This window comes from Lycium barbarum, chromosome 8 (genome assembly GCF_019175385.1).
Source record: "Lycium barbarum isolate Lr01 chromosome 8, ASM1917538v2, whole genome shotgun sequence".
Classification (NCBI taxonomy): domain Eukaryota; kingdom Viridiplantae; phylum Streptophyta; class Magnoliopsida; order Solanales; family Solanaceae; genus Lycium; species Lycium barbarum.
The window spans coordinates 92,849,207-92,865,943 of NC_083344.1; the positions used below are offsets into that span (position 1 = coordinate 92,849,207).

The 16,737-nt window shown below is 38.0% G+C and overlaps 1 protein-coding gene across 2 annotated transcripts; it reads left to right on the top strand.

Annotated features, from left to right (window-relative positions):
- Positions 1 to 2,079: 2,079 nt before the first annotated feature.
- Positions 2,080 to 9,316, top strand: LOC132606307 (lipase-like PAD4). Of its 2 annotated transcripts, XM_060319749.1 has the most exons (5): positions 2,080 to 2,236; positions 2,324 to 2,390; positions 2,967 to 3,215; positions 7,341 to 7,997; positions 8,319 to 9,316. In XM_060319749.1, exons 1-5 carry the CDS (start codon positions 2,217 to 2,219, stop codon positions 9,120 to 9,122), a joined length of 1,797 nt encoding a protein of 598 aa, XP_060175732.1. In that variant the 5' UTR covers positions 2,080 to 2,216; the 3' UTR covers positions 9,123 to 9,316. The 2 variants fall into 2 exon arrangements, with proteins under 2 accessions (XP_060175732.1, XP_060175733.1); XM_060319750.1 differs by lacking the exons at positions 2,080 to 2,236; positions 2,324 to 2,390; positions 2,967 to 3,215 and adding an exon at positions 5,370 to 6,509.
- Positions 9,317 to 16,737: the final 7,421 nt, after the last annotated feature.

Genomic DNA, 16,737 nt, shown 5'->3' on the forward strand with positions numbered 1-16,737 from the left:
CACCCAGCATAACCTTTTTTCCTACTCTAAGTTGTACAAAGTCGCTCCTGAATCGTCTTGACCTTTTCCAACACATGATTTACCATATCTATGCTCAATAACTTGCCCTCATTGAGCTTAACCCAACCAATAGGAGAGCGACACTGCCTACTATATAAAGCATCGTACGACTCCATTTGAATGTTGGATTGGGAACTATTGTTATCAGCAAACTCTGCAAAAAGCCAAGAGTTAATCTCAATAACCTCCAAAGTCAGTAATATATTCCCTCAACATATCCTCAAAGATCTGAATAATCTTCTTAGACTGACAATCAGTTTGTGGGTGAAAAGCTGTGGTAAACTCAACTTGTGTACCCAACTCTCGCTACACAGACTATTAAAAGTGAGTTGTGAACTATGTTTCCTTGTCTGAAATGATAGAGAAGGACACCCTGCGCAAGTGAGCTACCTCCTGGATATAAATCTAGGCAAGCTTCTCCAAAGAGTAAGTAGTCTGACCGGAATGAAGTGCGCTGACTTCTTCAACTTATCAACAATGACCCAGACTGTGTCAAACTTCCTCAAGGTACATGGTAAGTCTACCACAAATTCCATACGGATATGCTTCCACTTTCACTCGGGAATAATCATCTTCTGAGTCAAATCACTGGATTTCTGGTGTTTATAGTTGGCTCGTTGGAAATTCAAAGGCATCCGCCACAACATTGCCTTAATTGGATGATAAATGAATAGTGATGTCATGGTCTTTAAGGATCTCAAGCCACTAACGTTTTATCAAATCAAGTACTTCTGATTAAATATAGACTATAAATTGTGATGGTTAGTATAAATCTCACAAGATACCCCATACAAGTAACGTCTTCAAATCTGAAGTGCAAATACCACCGCCGCCAACACCAATTCTCCCCTTTTCTTCTTCTTCATCTTCCAACATATAAGTTCTCTTATATCCATCTCAATGACCGATATAATCAAGATGTTGCTCTAAAATAAAGAGTGAGTAGCGTTTGATTCGGACGAGGTGAAACTATAATTACTTTCTCAATTTTGATTCATGTAAACCTGTTTCCTTTTTATTCCACTTAAAAAGGAATGATCCTATTTAACATTTGGTAACAATTTAGTTCAAAATTCAAATTTTATTCTTAATGAATTTTTTTATAACAATATAAATACTATAACGTATTTAATACCGCAAATTTTAAAATACTTCATTTCTTTATTAGGTTTCGTGCACAATTAAATAAGTTCATATAAACTGAAACACATGAAATATACAAATAAGCTATTGGTAGATGTGACTAGGGGTGGCAAATGGGTCGTTTGGGCTAAAGTTAAGCGGGTTAAGATGGGCTAAATCAATAGATGGGTCAATGCCCGACCCTGCCCAAGGCTTGCTTGGGCTAAGATGGGTTAGGTCAAGATGGGTAAATGATGGTCATAACCTAGCACGCCCAACTTAACCTACTTTTAAAACATTTTGAGAAACTAAAAAAATTGATATTATTTGATTGCAATTATTCTCTCGCTTATGTTTTTCCAAATAAACGGTGTTTTGAAAATCAAATCTAAATACTTTTTGGAAATAGTGAAATAAAAAAATTAAATTAAAAGAAAAAAATAAAAATTATTAGAAAAAATAATTTTAAAAGAAAATTTTAATTTTTTCTTAAAAATTAAAAATAAAACTGTAAAAAAAATTAATCATATTTTGTAGCTTTTATACTTTTGAACGGAGGGTAGTTGATGGGTTAATTTGGACTAATGATTTGTGAAGGGTCAATGTGGGCTAAGCCCAAATTAGTCTATCTTTAAAATCACTCTAGCCGAAACTCATTAAAGCTTGGATGGATCAAACGCCTTGGGATTAGTTTTGTCACCCCTAAATGTGACTTGCTCAAGAGAATATTTATTTAATTAGAAAAAAGGAGTTATAATTTGAGAATAGTTTGCAAATAGGCCAAAGTTGATGCGTAACTTACACTTCAGGATGTCAAGTTAAAAGAATTATTCACTCATTCCCCCCCCCCCCCCCCCCCCCTTCTCTGATGGTGGGACGTACTGATTGCGCGACAGCACGCGCAGAGTAATATATACGCACACATGTCAATTCTCAAAGTCTTATTAAACAGTATCTTTTACTTTTATTCCTCAAATCTTTTCAGTTAGCAACTTCTCCCTCAAACTCTTTTTCTCACAAAAACTTGGAAAACTATGGAATCGGAAGCTTCATCGTGAGTAAACACCAACTTTTCGACTAACCCCATAGCTTTATTAGAAGTTTTTTTCAAACAATTAAAGAGAACTTATGATGGGTGCAGGTTCGAGTCTAGCGAGACGTTGGCAGCTCTGGTGGCGTCGACACCATTGCTGGAGGAGTCGTGGAAGGTTTGTTAAAATAATTCTTTTAAACTGCGGCAGCTTTAGTTTTTTGAATAATTCGTAGTTAATTCTTCCTCCGTCTCAATTTATATGATACTTTTCAATTGTCAAGATTCAAATTGTACGAGCTTTGATTAACATTTTTAAGGTGTATATTTTTTCACCAAATTGGTATGACCAAATTGATATGAGAAAAGATAAAATTTATAGTATTTTTCATGTAGTTTTCAAATATATAAATTTTAATTTTAAAATATTGAGTTAATCTAATCCAATTTAATTTCAAAGTTTAGTCAAATTTTGATTTTTGAAAAGCAAAAAATATCACATTACTTGGGATAAATTTAGCTTCAAAATTTAGTTAAATTAACTATAGAAAAGCAAAAAGTGTCACATAAATTGAGATAGAGGGCATAATAGTTTGTTAGCTAGTTATCCCTAACTTCTTTTGATTAGTTAGTTGAAGATATGATTTTGTAGATATTTTCTAAGATAGAATATAATTTGTGTGCATTGCAGTATAATTTTCTCTGAGTATTTTTCTCTGTTATTTTCCTAATTTCTTTGTTAAAAACCAACAAGGCTTGTGGCGTGGCTGATGCATCGGAGGTTAGCCACTTCGCCGTGATTCGAGTTGGTGGGACAGCATATGTGGGCTTCTCCGGCGTTAAATTGGCTGCCGGAGTTGATCAGAGTTGCCGGAATTTAGTGCCGCTTCCTGATGAACATTTCTCTGCTTTGTGCCTGGATGGACCGGATCCGCCCATGGTCCATGCTCGATTATTGCATCTTTTTCTTTCAGTCCACACGGACAATGTGTTCCGTGATCAGGTTAGTTTACTTACTATTTTCATTGACATATATTTCTACTCTAGGTGCTCGTTTGGTGTATGGCCAAAATTATCTCGGGATTATAATTTCAGGACTAATTTATCCAATATTTTGGGACTATTTTATATCATTTAGGAGATGGTAAAAAATAATTTCAGGATAAGTGGTATAAGAAGGTATATTCCAGCTTATACCATGGGATACATTTTATATTTTATTTGGTATAAGGTATAAATTTATGCTGGATAAATTTATGCTGGATAAATTTATACCTTCTATCAAATATGGTATAAAAAATTAGTGCTGGGATATCCCAGCGTATACCATGCACCAAACGACCCCTACTAGTAGTAATACAAAACACTCCTTTGGTATTAAACTATTACTCTCTCCATTCTAATTTAAGTGTCTTTTACTTCCCTTTTTTGTTATACTCTTCTCGTAAGTTGACAATTCAAACATTTATAACTATAAAATTTAAATGACATTTTAGTACATTATATACATTCTTAATTTAGAATCACAAGATTCAAAAATTTATCTTTATTTTTAACTCCATGCATAATCAAACTAATAAACTTAAATTGGGACGGAGAGAGTATTAATAGTACAATTATGAAATCTTCAAAAAAAAAAAAAAAACTTCAATAAAGGAGCTTTTTATTCCCTGGCCTCTTCACTCTCTGTTTATTCTGTCTCAAAATTGAACTCCATTAAAGAAAATAATTCCTACCATATAATGCTCGCAAAAAGTTCGAAATATCTAACCATTTTCTACTTTATTCTCGAAAAGAAAAAAAAAAAGAATTATCATGTGACTCCGCATATTCCCCACAAATAAATTAACGCAAAACTTCGACCTTCCTTATATTTCCTTATATTATATGGTTCGTTTTTTTCATGGATAATGTGGGATATCTCATTAGTAAGTTTGACATTAATTTAAATTTTGTTTGGTCGAAGATATAAGTTATAATTAATTTCAAAATAAATTTATACCTTGACCAAACAAATCATAAATTTGACCTCAAATTTAATCCTCAGCTATCCCCTTATCCCATCAAATTTGGTGTTATTTTATCTCACTTGGAAGGTGAAACGTAAAATAATAAGTTCAAGAATTATATATCACGACTATAATTCAGGATAGCTTAGTCAGCGATTCAAACGACCCATAAAGGGTTAACAATGCCCCTGAACTATTTAAAATAAAGTAATTGTATCCTACTTTTAATTTTCTGGTACAAAATTGCTCTTATCATTATCCATGTGAGCAAATATACCCCTACTCTATTGAAGGTAAAACAATCATGTCATATATATTTGTCTTTTGGCACAAAATTGCTCTTACGTTAGTCAAGTGGAGTAGATATGCCCTCTCTACTAGAATCATCAAATACTTTAACTTATAATAATCTTTCTTTTGCTAAGTTGAAAATCAGGCTGGAAAGAAATTCTCTCAATTACTATATAACACATTTAATGAATTAAATCAAAATAATTATCTGACAAATAATAAAACACAATTTGTCAATTAAAATTAAAATCATCCATAAGTGGATGTCTTAATCTGTTGCAATGAAGAAAATCAATTCAAAGTTTTAGTTTTTAGGATGAACTCGTTTAGATAGACAGAAGATCAATCCAAAATTTTAATTTTTCAGTTGAACTCTTTAATTCAAAGATCTAATTTTTCAACTCAACCCATTGCAGTTAGTATTTTTTTTTCTGATATTGTAACTTAGTTCAACTAATTGTGTTATATTGTTACTGAGATTATTATTTTATAAATTGGATTTTCAACTCTGTAAAAAAAATTAAAAAAAAATCATGCTAAAAAACATTTTATGTCAAATCTGTCAATAGAGAGGGGCATATTTGCTCCACTTAGCTAACAGTAACGTATTATGTGCCAAAAAAGCAAACAGAGAGCATAATTGCTCTATTTTCAATAGCTCGGGGGCAAATATGTTCCACTTGGCTAGCGATAAAAAAATTGTATTTCAACAAGAGTTGGAAATAATATAATCTCAGCATTCTCATATTTGTTCTTAATTACCTGTTCAAAGCCACTTGAATTTTGATATAAATTTTCTTTTTATAAAGATAGAAAATAGAAAAATATGTGAAACTCTCATTATTGCTCATTGAATTATCGATGGTAAATGTAATGTTGGTATTTTGTATATAGTAATTTATGTGTCAAATGTTTTCTTTATTTTATAAATTTCGTTTGCAATCAAACATTTTCCCATAAAATGAGATAGAGAGAGTACGAATTTGAAGAAAAGAAATTTAATTAACGTGAAATCTAAGAACAATTAACAAGCGGACACATTGACTGTAAAGGTAGAAATTTCAGCTTGGGTGAAAAGAGCAACGTTACCTTTCTTTTTGACCAAAGTTAACTTTTTAGTTCCACACATATCCATCTCACTAGTCAATGTGCATCGTCGATGACTATTGACTCTTGACTTTTGACTAGGAGGTAGATGTTTAAAGATTTCAAACAATTAATTTTATTTTATTTACAACTTTTTTAAAAATTTATTACTCCCTCCTCCGTTTACTTTTACTTAGCATGTTTCGCTTCTAGAAAGTCAAATTATATGAATTTTAACCAACATTTTAAGATGTATATTTCATCATATTAATACGATAACGAATTTCAACTTATTAGTATTTTTTGTATACCTAAATTTTAATTCTAAAGTATTAAATTGATCTAAATCAGTTTAGCTACAAAGATTAATCAAATTGATTCTCAAAAAGTGAAATGTGACAAATAAAAGTGAACGGAGAGAGTAGAAGCAAAGTGTGTTTTTCTCCGGGGAAAAAAAACAAAAAATAGTAGCTTTCATGTTTGGAAAACTTTACTTCTAATTTGATTATTTATTTATTATCTTTCAGAAGTTTATGAAATTGACAAAGAAGTCTGAGCTGTTCAACACTAACTTTTATGTCGGCCAAAGTTGACTCCATATTTCCATTGTGCGTTATTTGGTTAATGTTTATATTCTTAACCTATTGTTCTAAACCTCCTACTTCTACTAGCCATATAATTTTTGTGGCCCATATAATTTTTGATCTAGAGAAAACGTCCATAAACAGTTGACTAACAAACAATTACCATTTCGTCATTTAACATATCTGTGAAGTTTAAAAAATAAAAATGTTGAAAAACAGAATTCCTTGCAATTAATGAAGTTAGTTTTTTACCTACTTAAACACCAAACAATTATTTTCAGGAAATTATTGGAGTGTATTGATTATTATTAGAGCAAAGTTTTGGAGGTAAACCATGCATAGCATTTATGGTTGTCAAATTTATTAAATTTATTTAGGCATGTTTTGATCATACTATAATGTTATAACTTGCTATCATCATTCAAGATTTCTGACTTAGCTCTTTTAAGTAGCTGTTCATTTGCAAATATGAAAATAGCGTAGAAGTTTATAAAAAAGATGTCCACTTAGCTAGTCTCATTCAGTTCTCCAAATACATAACTTCCGTCGACAGTAAAATGTGTGTTCGAACTTGTGCTTTCACCAAACCAATAGATACATATGTGTTTGTATATAAACGTCTATCTCTTAATCATGAGTAGTTATTAATTTATTATGTATTCCACCTCCTTTGATCATATTACTGTTAATGAATATGCATAGAATGACGCCTTTCATTTAATTAAATTCGCTATTCATTAACCATGTAGGTTAGATATAATTTGGTGTAAACATCGGGTGCAAATATTTATCTTGAGAGAGATCATTTTAAATGGTACTAAAACTCAAAGTTTGTTCTTAAAATATCTTTTAATGATCAATTGAAAATTGAAAAAAGAATAAAAGAGAGAGTAATCATTTTTCAAAGGTTGATTTTACGAAATTAATGAATTTCTGAAGAGAAGAACTTAAGATATACCTCAAACATTCTTTTTGCCAATAAGTATTGATAAGTTATTTGTGCATTTTGCCAAGTGACCTGAACACAATACAAGATTTAAAAACTAAGACTGTTTACCCGAATTATCTTAACAAAAATTCCTACTCTTTTTCGTTTCTGTTCCTTGAAAATCCCCTCAAAGAAATTCTGTGACCATTTCTTTTCTTGAAAATGTGCAGATGGTAGAAATAATGAACACAACCAAGTCAATAGTCATAACAGGACATTCAGTTGGAGGAGCAATTGCTTCCCTTTTAGCTCTTTGGCTTCTCTGCCACCTGCAAACTATTTGCTCTGTGATTTGCATTACTTTTGGCTCTCCAATGCTTGGCAATGAGTCCTTTTCCCGAGCCATTCTTCAAGAAAGATGGGCTGGACATTTTTGCCATTTGGTTTCACAGCATGATATAGTCCCAAGACTGCTCTTTGCCCCATCTATCCCACTGGCTTCTTCATCATGTTCTTTCCAGTTTATTTCTCACTTATCTGAGGAGAACAAGACTCAGCTGTTCCGCATTGTGTTGTTTTCTCTTGGAGTTCTATCAAAAGGTGAATGTAAGAGTTCATTTTGGCCCTTTGGGAGCTTCTTGTTCTGCACCAACACCGGTGCAGTTTGTGTAGATAACGGGATGCTTGTCATTAAGTTGCTTTACTTGACTTTACTGAATGGCTCGCTAAGTTCTAGCCTCGAGGATCATCTTGGTTATGCTGATTTCATTCAGAAATTTCATTGGCAATTTATAGAGAATAGAAGCTTCATGGGAGGCAATCTACCTGAGTCAAGCTATGAAGCAGGGATAACATTAGCACTGGAGTCACTGGGAATAGCTTCTCATGTAATGTCAAGCATTCTTATTAACTACTTCCATTACTGTATTGCTCGACATACACCCTTCAGCATTTTTGAAGAGTCTGAGCAACATAGCTTTCATATACCTAGTAATGTTGTAGAGCAATTTTCATCAAGAAAGAGCAATGTATGCTCTATTGGTACTATATTACATGTATTGATACTCATCGCTTGCTCCAAAGGGGTGAAAATTGCTCTGGCATTGTTGATTTTAGTTTTGTCGTGGTTCGTGTCTCTATGTTTATTCTCATTCTCTGATACCTGTGGAAGAGCTAGGCTAATGATTTTACTTCTACTTGACAAACAGGAATTGAATTCAGAAGATGCTAGGGAGGCCCTGAAAAAGGCAAAAAAGTTGGGTCGAACTCGCAACCTCAACAGCGCTAACCTTGCAATTGGTCTATCCAAGATCAATCCGCTCAGATCACAGATAGAGTGGTATAAAGCATCCTGCGATAATTCTGGTGATCAAATGGGATATTATGATTCATTCAAGCAAAGAGGTGCCTCGAAACGAGACTTTAAGGTCAATATGAACAGGATCAAACTTGCTAAGTTTTGGGATTCTGTGATTGACAAGTTGGAAGCTAATGAACTTCCCTATGATTTTCATAAGCGTGCAAAGTGGAGAAATGCTTCTCAGTACTACAAACTTCTCGTTGAGCCACTTGATATTGCGGAGTATTACAGGAGTGAAACGCATCATGCGAAAGGACACTACATGCAGCACGGAAGGGACAAAAGGTACAAGATTTTCGATAAGTGGTGGAGTGACCAAAATGGCACTGATGATCATCCTACTGCAAGAAGCCGGTTCGCGAGTTTGACACAAGATTCATGCTTTTGGGCTCAAGTTGAGGAGGCAAGAGACAGGCTTATTAAGGTTAGAGCTGAGGCTGACGCAAGAAATTTTATCAAGATATTGGAAGATATCACTAAGTTTGATCAATATGCTAGGAGCTTGATTGAAAATAAGGAGGTTTCAGTTGATGTTTTTGCTAAAAACTCAAGCTACACTTTGTTTATAGAGGAATGGAAGAAATTCCAATCTCAGTTACAGCTGTTCCAACCACAGTTTCCTGGAATTCTGGAAGGTAGAACATTTCCTTAGATGAAAAATAGGTTGAGGATTTTTGGTCCAGTTAGGGCATCACTTCCACCTTATCTCTCTATATAGCAATAAAGAAGTTCAACTGGAAAAGAATGTTCTAAATCTTATCTCCAATCTTATTGTACACAGATATCAGCGTTAGCAAAAATGGAGCCTGAATTATATATGTAAGAGAATTTATTTTTTCTAGAAAAACATATATGAATTATAACCGGATGATCTACGCCAAGGAGCTGTCAATAATCAATGGAATGAAATAGAACTTTTATATATTTCAAATAAGTGTATTCTTTGAGTTTTAAGGAATGAAATAGAACTTTTATATATTTCAAATGACTTATAAAATGCACATATTCTGAAAACAAATGGTATATATGCTGCTAATTATACTAATGCTATTGTATGTATACATCTCCCAAAGTGAACTTATATAACGTAATACTTCTATGGCAGTATTTTGCAATAGGAGGAGCTAAAGTACTCAAGTCACCTAAAAGGCAAGTGCCGCTAGTATTTTTGTTGATAAAAAAAGGTGAACTACCAACCGAAAACAGAAGCAATAAAGATCTTATTGTATACGGGCAAAACCGAGGGCAAGGGTATCCTCGATTTCCCGTCAAGAAACTTAAGATTATGATGGTCACTACTGGATCGGATGAGTCCCAATCGGGGTCAAGATCAAGCGATGGATCGTAGCAAGACCGAGCACATCTGATCCCGGGTCACTGAGTTCGGTTGGAACTGGATACCGAGATAGGACGGGAAGGCGGTCAACAATGATAAACGAGGGTCTGAAATATCCGCTATCAACTGGATATGGCGCCGCCGATTTCTCTTATCAGTAATTGAAGATTTTGTACCTTATTTAGACTTTGGTTTGACTGTTCTTATTTGCCTTTACACTATTATTTATTGCTCTATAATCATTCGTATTAAATTAAACCGGATATCCTTTGAACCGCGTACGAATTTAATTGTTATCCAATTTTTAGGGCAAATAGTTTGGCGCCCACCCTGGGGCCTAGGATAATAGTGGTGGTTTTATACGAATTTCGATAACGCACGTTATTTTACGCTTGCTCTTTGAAGTTTGATTTCAGGACTATACAATATGTCGGACTCTCACTCTGTTAACTTTCATGCTGAGTCAAGCCAGCACGAGGAAAACGACAACGGGGTACCTAACAACAATGTACCCCCAGTTGATCCAAATGAGGCCGATCCTCACTCTCAAAACGCTGTGAACACCGACCGGTCATCGGTACGTGACGCGCACGCAGATAGGGGCAACGGGGCCAGATTGCAACAGCTCAGGAATCAATTGGAGATGGCTATGGCACAATTGCAGGCCCAACAAGCGGCTATAGCTCAATTACAAAACCAGAATAGAGCACCCAACGCTATTCAGTCCGAACAGACCGAGGAAACTGCCCCGAGAGAGGAAAGGACCATTGCTGAGAACCACAGGAACGGGTCGGGCAAACCGCTGAACTAATAAGAATGCTCAAAGAACTGCCAAAGCGAGTAGAGGAAAATGATAAGAAAGTGGAAACTTATAATTCGAGGGTCAATCAAATTCCAGGAGCACCCCCATTATTGAAGGGTCCGGATTCCAAGAAATTTATTCAGATGCCTTTCCCTCCAAGTACTGCACCGAAGCCGATCCCGAAGGGATTTCGAATGCCCGATATTCCCAAATACAATGGGACCATCGACCCGAACGAGCATGCGATCGCGTACACATGCGCCGTCAAAGGCAATGACCTCGCAAAGGACGAGATAGAGTCGATGCTGCTTAAGAAATTCGGGGAGACCCTATCAAAGGGAGCAATTGTATGGTATCACAATTTACCCGAACATTCTATTGATTCTGTAAAGAAATGGATCATGGGCCTAACTCAATCCCAAAAGCTAGCTTATGAGGGGAGGATTGCCCAAGTCCATATAAGGAGACCATCCATTTCATTAACTACCGATGAGGGACTTTTTTTCATTCTCCAACACCCCACCTCACGCCAAGGACTGGACATCTGGTGCGTGGACAATTTAATTTGGGGGCCCACATCGGGTGAGATGTGTCTAGCTTTTGGGGTTGAGTTAGGCCCATGATCCATTTCTTTACAGATTCGTTTGCTGTGCTTCTAGATACCTTTGTCAAAGCTCACGCTGGAGCCATAAAAGTGGAAACGAGGAAATTGGACCTGTTCAATGTCAAACAGTGAGAGAGCGAGACACTCTGACAGTTTGTGGTCCGGTTTCAAATGGAACATATGGACCTACCACCGGTCCAAGACGATTGGGCCGTTCATGCGTTTATTCAGGGACTCAACCCAAGAAGCTCGATCACGTCTCTAGAATTAAAGAAAAAATTGGTGAAGTACCTAGCAGTCGCCTGGGCCTATGTACACAACAGATATCAGTCAAAGATCAGGGTCGAAGAGGATCAATTTTTTAGGAATGCATCGAGATCGTTACGTCTAAACAAAGAGAATGATCGATCGAAGAGGGAGATAGATCGAGAATCAAGGCAATCTCGTGATAGGTATCAACCTTACCCACCCGATCGAAGAGGCCACGAGTGTAATTATGACTTCACCGGGAATGATAGAAGGAACGAACGCGGTCCGAGCAATCGAGGATTGATGAATAAGAATGGTTCCAACAAACCGTCGGGGAATAAAGATGCCCCGAGAATATCAGAATACAGTTTCAATGCAGATGTAGCAGGCATAACAGCGGCTCTCGGTCGCATTGGAGAGATAAGGTGACCGAGACCTCTCCAGTCCGACCCGAATCAAAGAGATAAAAGCTTGATTTGTAAGTTCCATGGTACTCACGGGCACAGAACGAGAATTGTTGGCAACTAAGGGAGGAAGTCACTCGGTTATTTAATTTGGGGCATCTTCGAGAATTCCTCAGTGAACGAGCTAAGACTCACTTCAAAAACAGGGATGCCAACAAGCCAGTCGAACAGGAAGAACCTCAACATGTGATCAACATGATCATTGGGGGAGTAGACATTCCCTAAGGACCGATATTGAAGCGCACCAAAGTCTCCATCACAAGAGAAAAGTAAACACGGTATTATGATCCCGAGGGTGTTATCCCGTTTAACAACGAAGACATAGAAGGCATCGTTCAGCCTTACAACGATGCACTGGTAATATCTGTACTTGTCAATAAATTTTGAATTAAACGTGTATTAGTTGATCCAGGTAGTTCAGCTAATATCATTCGATGAAGAGTCGTTGAGCAGTTAGGATTATTAGACCAGATCGTGCTAGCAGTCCGAGCACTTAATGGGTTCAACTTGGCATGCAAAACGACGAAAGGGGAAATCACCCTTCCGGTCAACACGTCGGGAACCACACAGTAGACTAAGTTCTATGTGATCAAAGGTGACATGGGATACAACGCCTTTTTTGGAAGACCGTGGATACATAACATAAGGGCAGTACCCTTAACTTTGCACCAAGTGCTGAAATTCCCGACCCCAGAGGGAATTAAGACAGTCTGTGGTAAGCAGCAAGCTGCAAAAGAAATGTTCGCGGTCGAGGAAGTGATCCCGGCCACTAAACCTCCAGTACTGAAGGATGGGAAGCCAACCAAGGAAGAAGACGCTAAATAGCAATCACAGGCCTCGATCCCGGTAGCCCCGGAAGATCAGGAGGAGTACGCTGCAGATGAGGAGACTGACTATAGGGTCCCAGGATCCTTGTGGCACCCGATGATCCGGACGCTACTAAGTCCACGATCGAGGAGCTGGAACAAGTCATATTATTTATACATCTACCGGAGAGGAAGGCATACCTGGGCACGGGGTTAACCTTCTAGCTCAGGGAAAAATTCATTAAATTCCTTAAAACTAACGTTGATTGCTTTGCTTGGTCCCATTTAGATATGACAGGTGTTCCACCGGAGGTGACACCTCACAGGCTGAGCTTGGATCCAAATTGTCACCCGGTTAAGCAGAAAAGGAGGCCGCATTCCTAGATCGAACACGCTTTCATCAAGGATGTGGTATCTAAACTCTTAAAAATATGGTTCATCCGGGAAGTTAAATATCCGGATTGGTTAGCCAACGTAGTGGTCGTGCCTAAAAAAGGAAATAAGTTCAGAATGTTATAGACTATAAGGATTTGAATAAGGCATGCCCAAAGGATTTATTTCCTTTGCCTAACATCGACCGAATGGTCGACACAATGGCAGTGCACGACATGCTAAGTTTTCTCGTTGCTTACTCCGGATAAAATCAAATACACATGAACTCGGAGGATAATAGAAAACCTCTTTCATAACCAGGTTCGGTACGTAGAACCTGGAGGATCAAGAGAAAACCTATTTCATAACCAGGTTCGGTACGTACTGTTAAAATGTAATGCCTTTGAGATTAAAAATGCTGGTGCTACATATCAACACCTAGTTAATTGCATGTTCAAACACCAAATAGGGAAAACAATGGAGGTTTATATTGATGACATGTTAGTTAAGTCCCTGTGAGTAGAGGACCATTTAAAGCATTTGCAGGAAACTTTCGATATACTGAGGAAGTACAACATGAAGTTGAACCCAGAAAAATGCGCCTTCGGTGTCGGCTCGGGGAAATTTCTCGGTTTCATGGTATCCGACCGATGAATAAAGATCAATCCGGACAAGATAAAGGCAATAGAGGATATCACCGTAGTAGACGACATAAAGGCAGTGCAAAGATTGACCGGACGAATAGCCGCACCGGGCCGCTTCATCTCTAGATCGTCAAACAAAAGCCACCGATTCTTCTCGCTACTGAAGAAGAAAACTGACTTCGCCTGGACCCCCGAATTTCAAAAGACTTTGGAGGGACTCAAGAAGTATTTATCGAGCCCTCCGTTGCTGCATACGCCAAAAGCGAACGAGCAATTATACCTTTACTTGGCAGTATCGGAGATAGCGATAAGTGGAGTCCTAGTTCGAGAAGAAGCAGGTACGCAATTTCCCATTTATTATGTGAGTAGAACCTTAGGCGATGCTGAAACAAGGTATCCACACTTAGAGAAATTAGCACTTGCCTTACTGAGTGCATCTAGGAAGCTGAAACCTTACTTTCAATGTCATCCTATATGTGTTGTAATGTCGTACCCATTAAAGAATGTCATGCATAAACCCAAGATCTCAGGTCGATTAGCAAAATGGGACGTGGAGATCAGCGGGTATAACATTGAATATAAGCCCCGAACAGCTATCAAGTCCCAAATACTGGCAGATTTCGTGGCTGACTTCACGTCGGCCATGGTTCCTGAGGTTGATAAAGAATTATTGCTCGCCTCGGGGACTAGCTCGGGAGTCTGGACCATTTTAAAAGACGGTGCCACTAATATGAAAGGGTCTGGGCTAGGGATCGTTCTTAAACCCCCTACTGGCGACGTAATAAGACAATCAAATAATTCTGTTAAATACTAACAATGAAGCTGAGTACGAGGCTATGATTTCAGGTCTAGAACTGGCTAAAATCGTAGGAGCTGAGATCATTGAGGCCAAGTGTGATTCCCTCCTTGTGGTCAATCAAGTAAATGGAACATTCAAAGTCAAGGACGATCGGATGCGGAGATACTTAGAAAAGTTACAAGTGGTACTGCATCGATTCAAAGAGTGGACGCTAGAACACATACCTCGGGATTAGAACAATGAGGCCGACGCCTTGGCAAACTTAGGCTCGTCGGTAGAATCTGAAGGATTCAGTTCCGGGGCGGTGGTGCAGTTGATGAGTTCGGTAATAGAAACTGGCCACGCTGAAGTAAACACGACCGGCTTAACTTGGGATTGGAGAAACAAATGCGTGGATTACCTCGAATTGGGGAAATTTCCTTCCGACCCTAAAGAATCGAGGGCCCTTCGAACCAAGGCAGCAAGATTTTGTTTGATTGATGGCCAGTTGTACCGAAGATCATTCTATGGCCCCTTGGCAAGATGCTTAGACCTCGGTGAAACCGACAATGTGATGAGAGAAATCCACGAGGGGACTTGTGGAAACCATTCAGGTGCAGAATCGTTAGTACGAAAGCTGATCAGGGCTAGGTATTACTGGAATGGGATGGAGAAAGATGCGAAGGACTTTGTTCAAAAATGCAATGAATGTCAAAGGCATGCCACTTCGAAACATCAACCTGGTGAATTACTTCATCCGGTTCTTTCCCCTTGGCCATTCATGAAATGGGGGATGGATATAGTAGGGTCTTTACCTTAGGCTCCGGGCAAGGCTCAGTACATTTTGCTTATGGCGGACTACTTCTCTAAATGGGTTGAAGCGCAGGTGTTGGAGAAAGTTAGAGAAAAGGAAGTTATTGACATTATTTGGGACCATATAGTTTGTCTATTCAGGATGCCAACAGAAATCACGTGTGATAACGGGAAACAATTCATAGGCAGCAAAGTTAGTAAGTTCTTGGAGCAGAACAAAATCAAAAAGATATTGTCAACTCCATATCACCCAAGTGCGAACAGGCAAGCGGAGTCAATAAATAAAACCATATTACAGAACCTAAAGAAAAGGTTGTCCGATTCGAAACACATGTGGAAGGAGATTCTGCCCGAGGTCTTATAGGCATATCGAACAACTGTAAGATCTAGCACCGGGGAAATCCCGTTCTCCCTGGTATATGAAGCCGAGGAATTGATACCTGTCAAAGCCGGTGAACCGAGCTTAAGATTTCGGTACGCTACGAAGGCTTCGAATAATGAGGCAATGACTGCCAGTCTAAATTTAGTGGATGAAAGACGACAGGCTGCCTTGGTCCGATTAGCAGCTCAAAGCAAAGGATGAGAAGCTACTACAATCGAAGGGCCAACCTCAGACATTTTCAGGTCAGGGACTTGGTCATGCGAAAAGTCACGCTCTATACCAAGAGCCCTAACGAGAGAAAATTGGGCCCGAATTGGGAAGGACCATACCGAATCACCGGGAAGGGTTCCTACCAGATCGAGTCCGAAGACTGAAAGCAGCCACAAAACAACTGGAACGTTTCCCATCTGAAACGATACTACTATTGAGGTATGAATTGTTCTTTACATTTCAAGTTTTTTAGGCTAACCCTTGCAGGTATACAACAAGGATGGACGTCTAGAACAACACATTGGAAGACGAGAGGCCATAGAGCTCATACTGAAAGCACGTGTTGCACTCTTTTTCCCTATGTCCGATTTTGTCCCAAAGTGGAATTTCCGATGAGGTTTTTAATGAGGCAGCGCCGTACAGCGTGCTACTTAAAGTTAGAGAGATCCGTCAATAGTACTCGAGCCCTCATACTTCGGCCTCTAGTACTCAGGGACTATCATAGCTTGGGTAAAATGCACAACCTCCAAGGCAACCATTCCCGGTACCTATTCAAAGCCAAGGCTTGAACGGTACGATCCATTGTAAGGGTCAAACGATCGATTGAATCGTGCCCGCTTAGTCTGTTCTTGCCATGGAAACTATTGTGGACATGAATATAATCGTTCACCCTCGATACGATCAAGAAACCTAGAAATTTACTCAAAAGTATCATTCTTGTATGACCATTTCTTTTACATTGATATATTCAGTCACCATGACGCATCTGGAGGGTACCGGGCCCCAAAAGTCTGAAGTATAAAAATC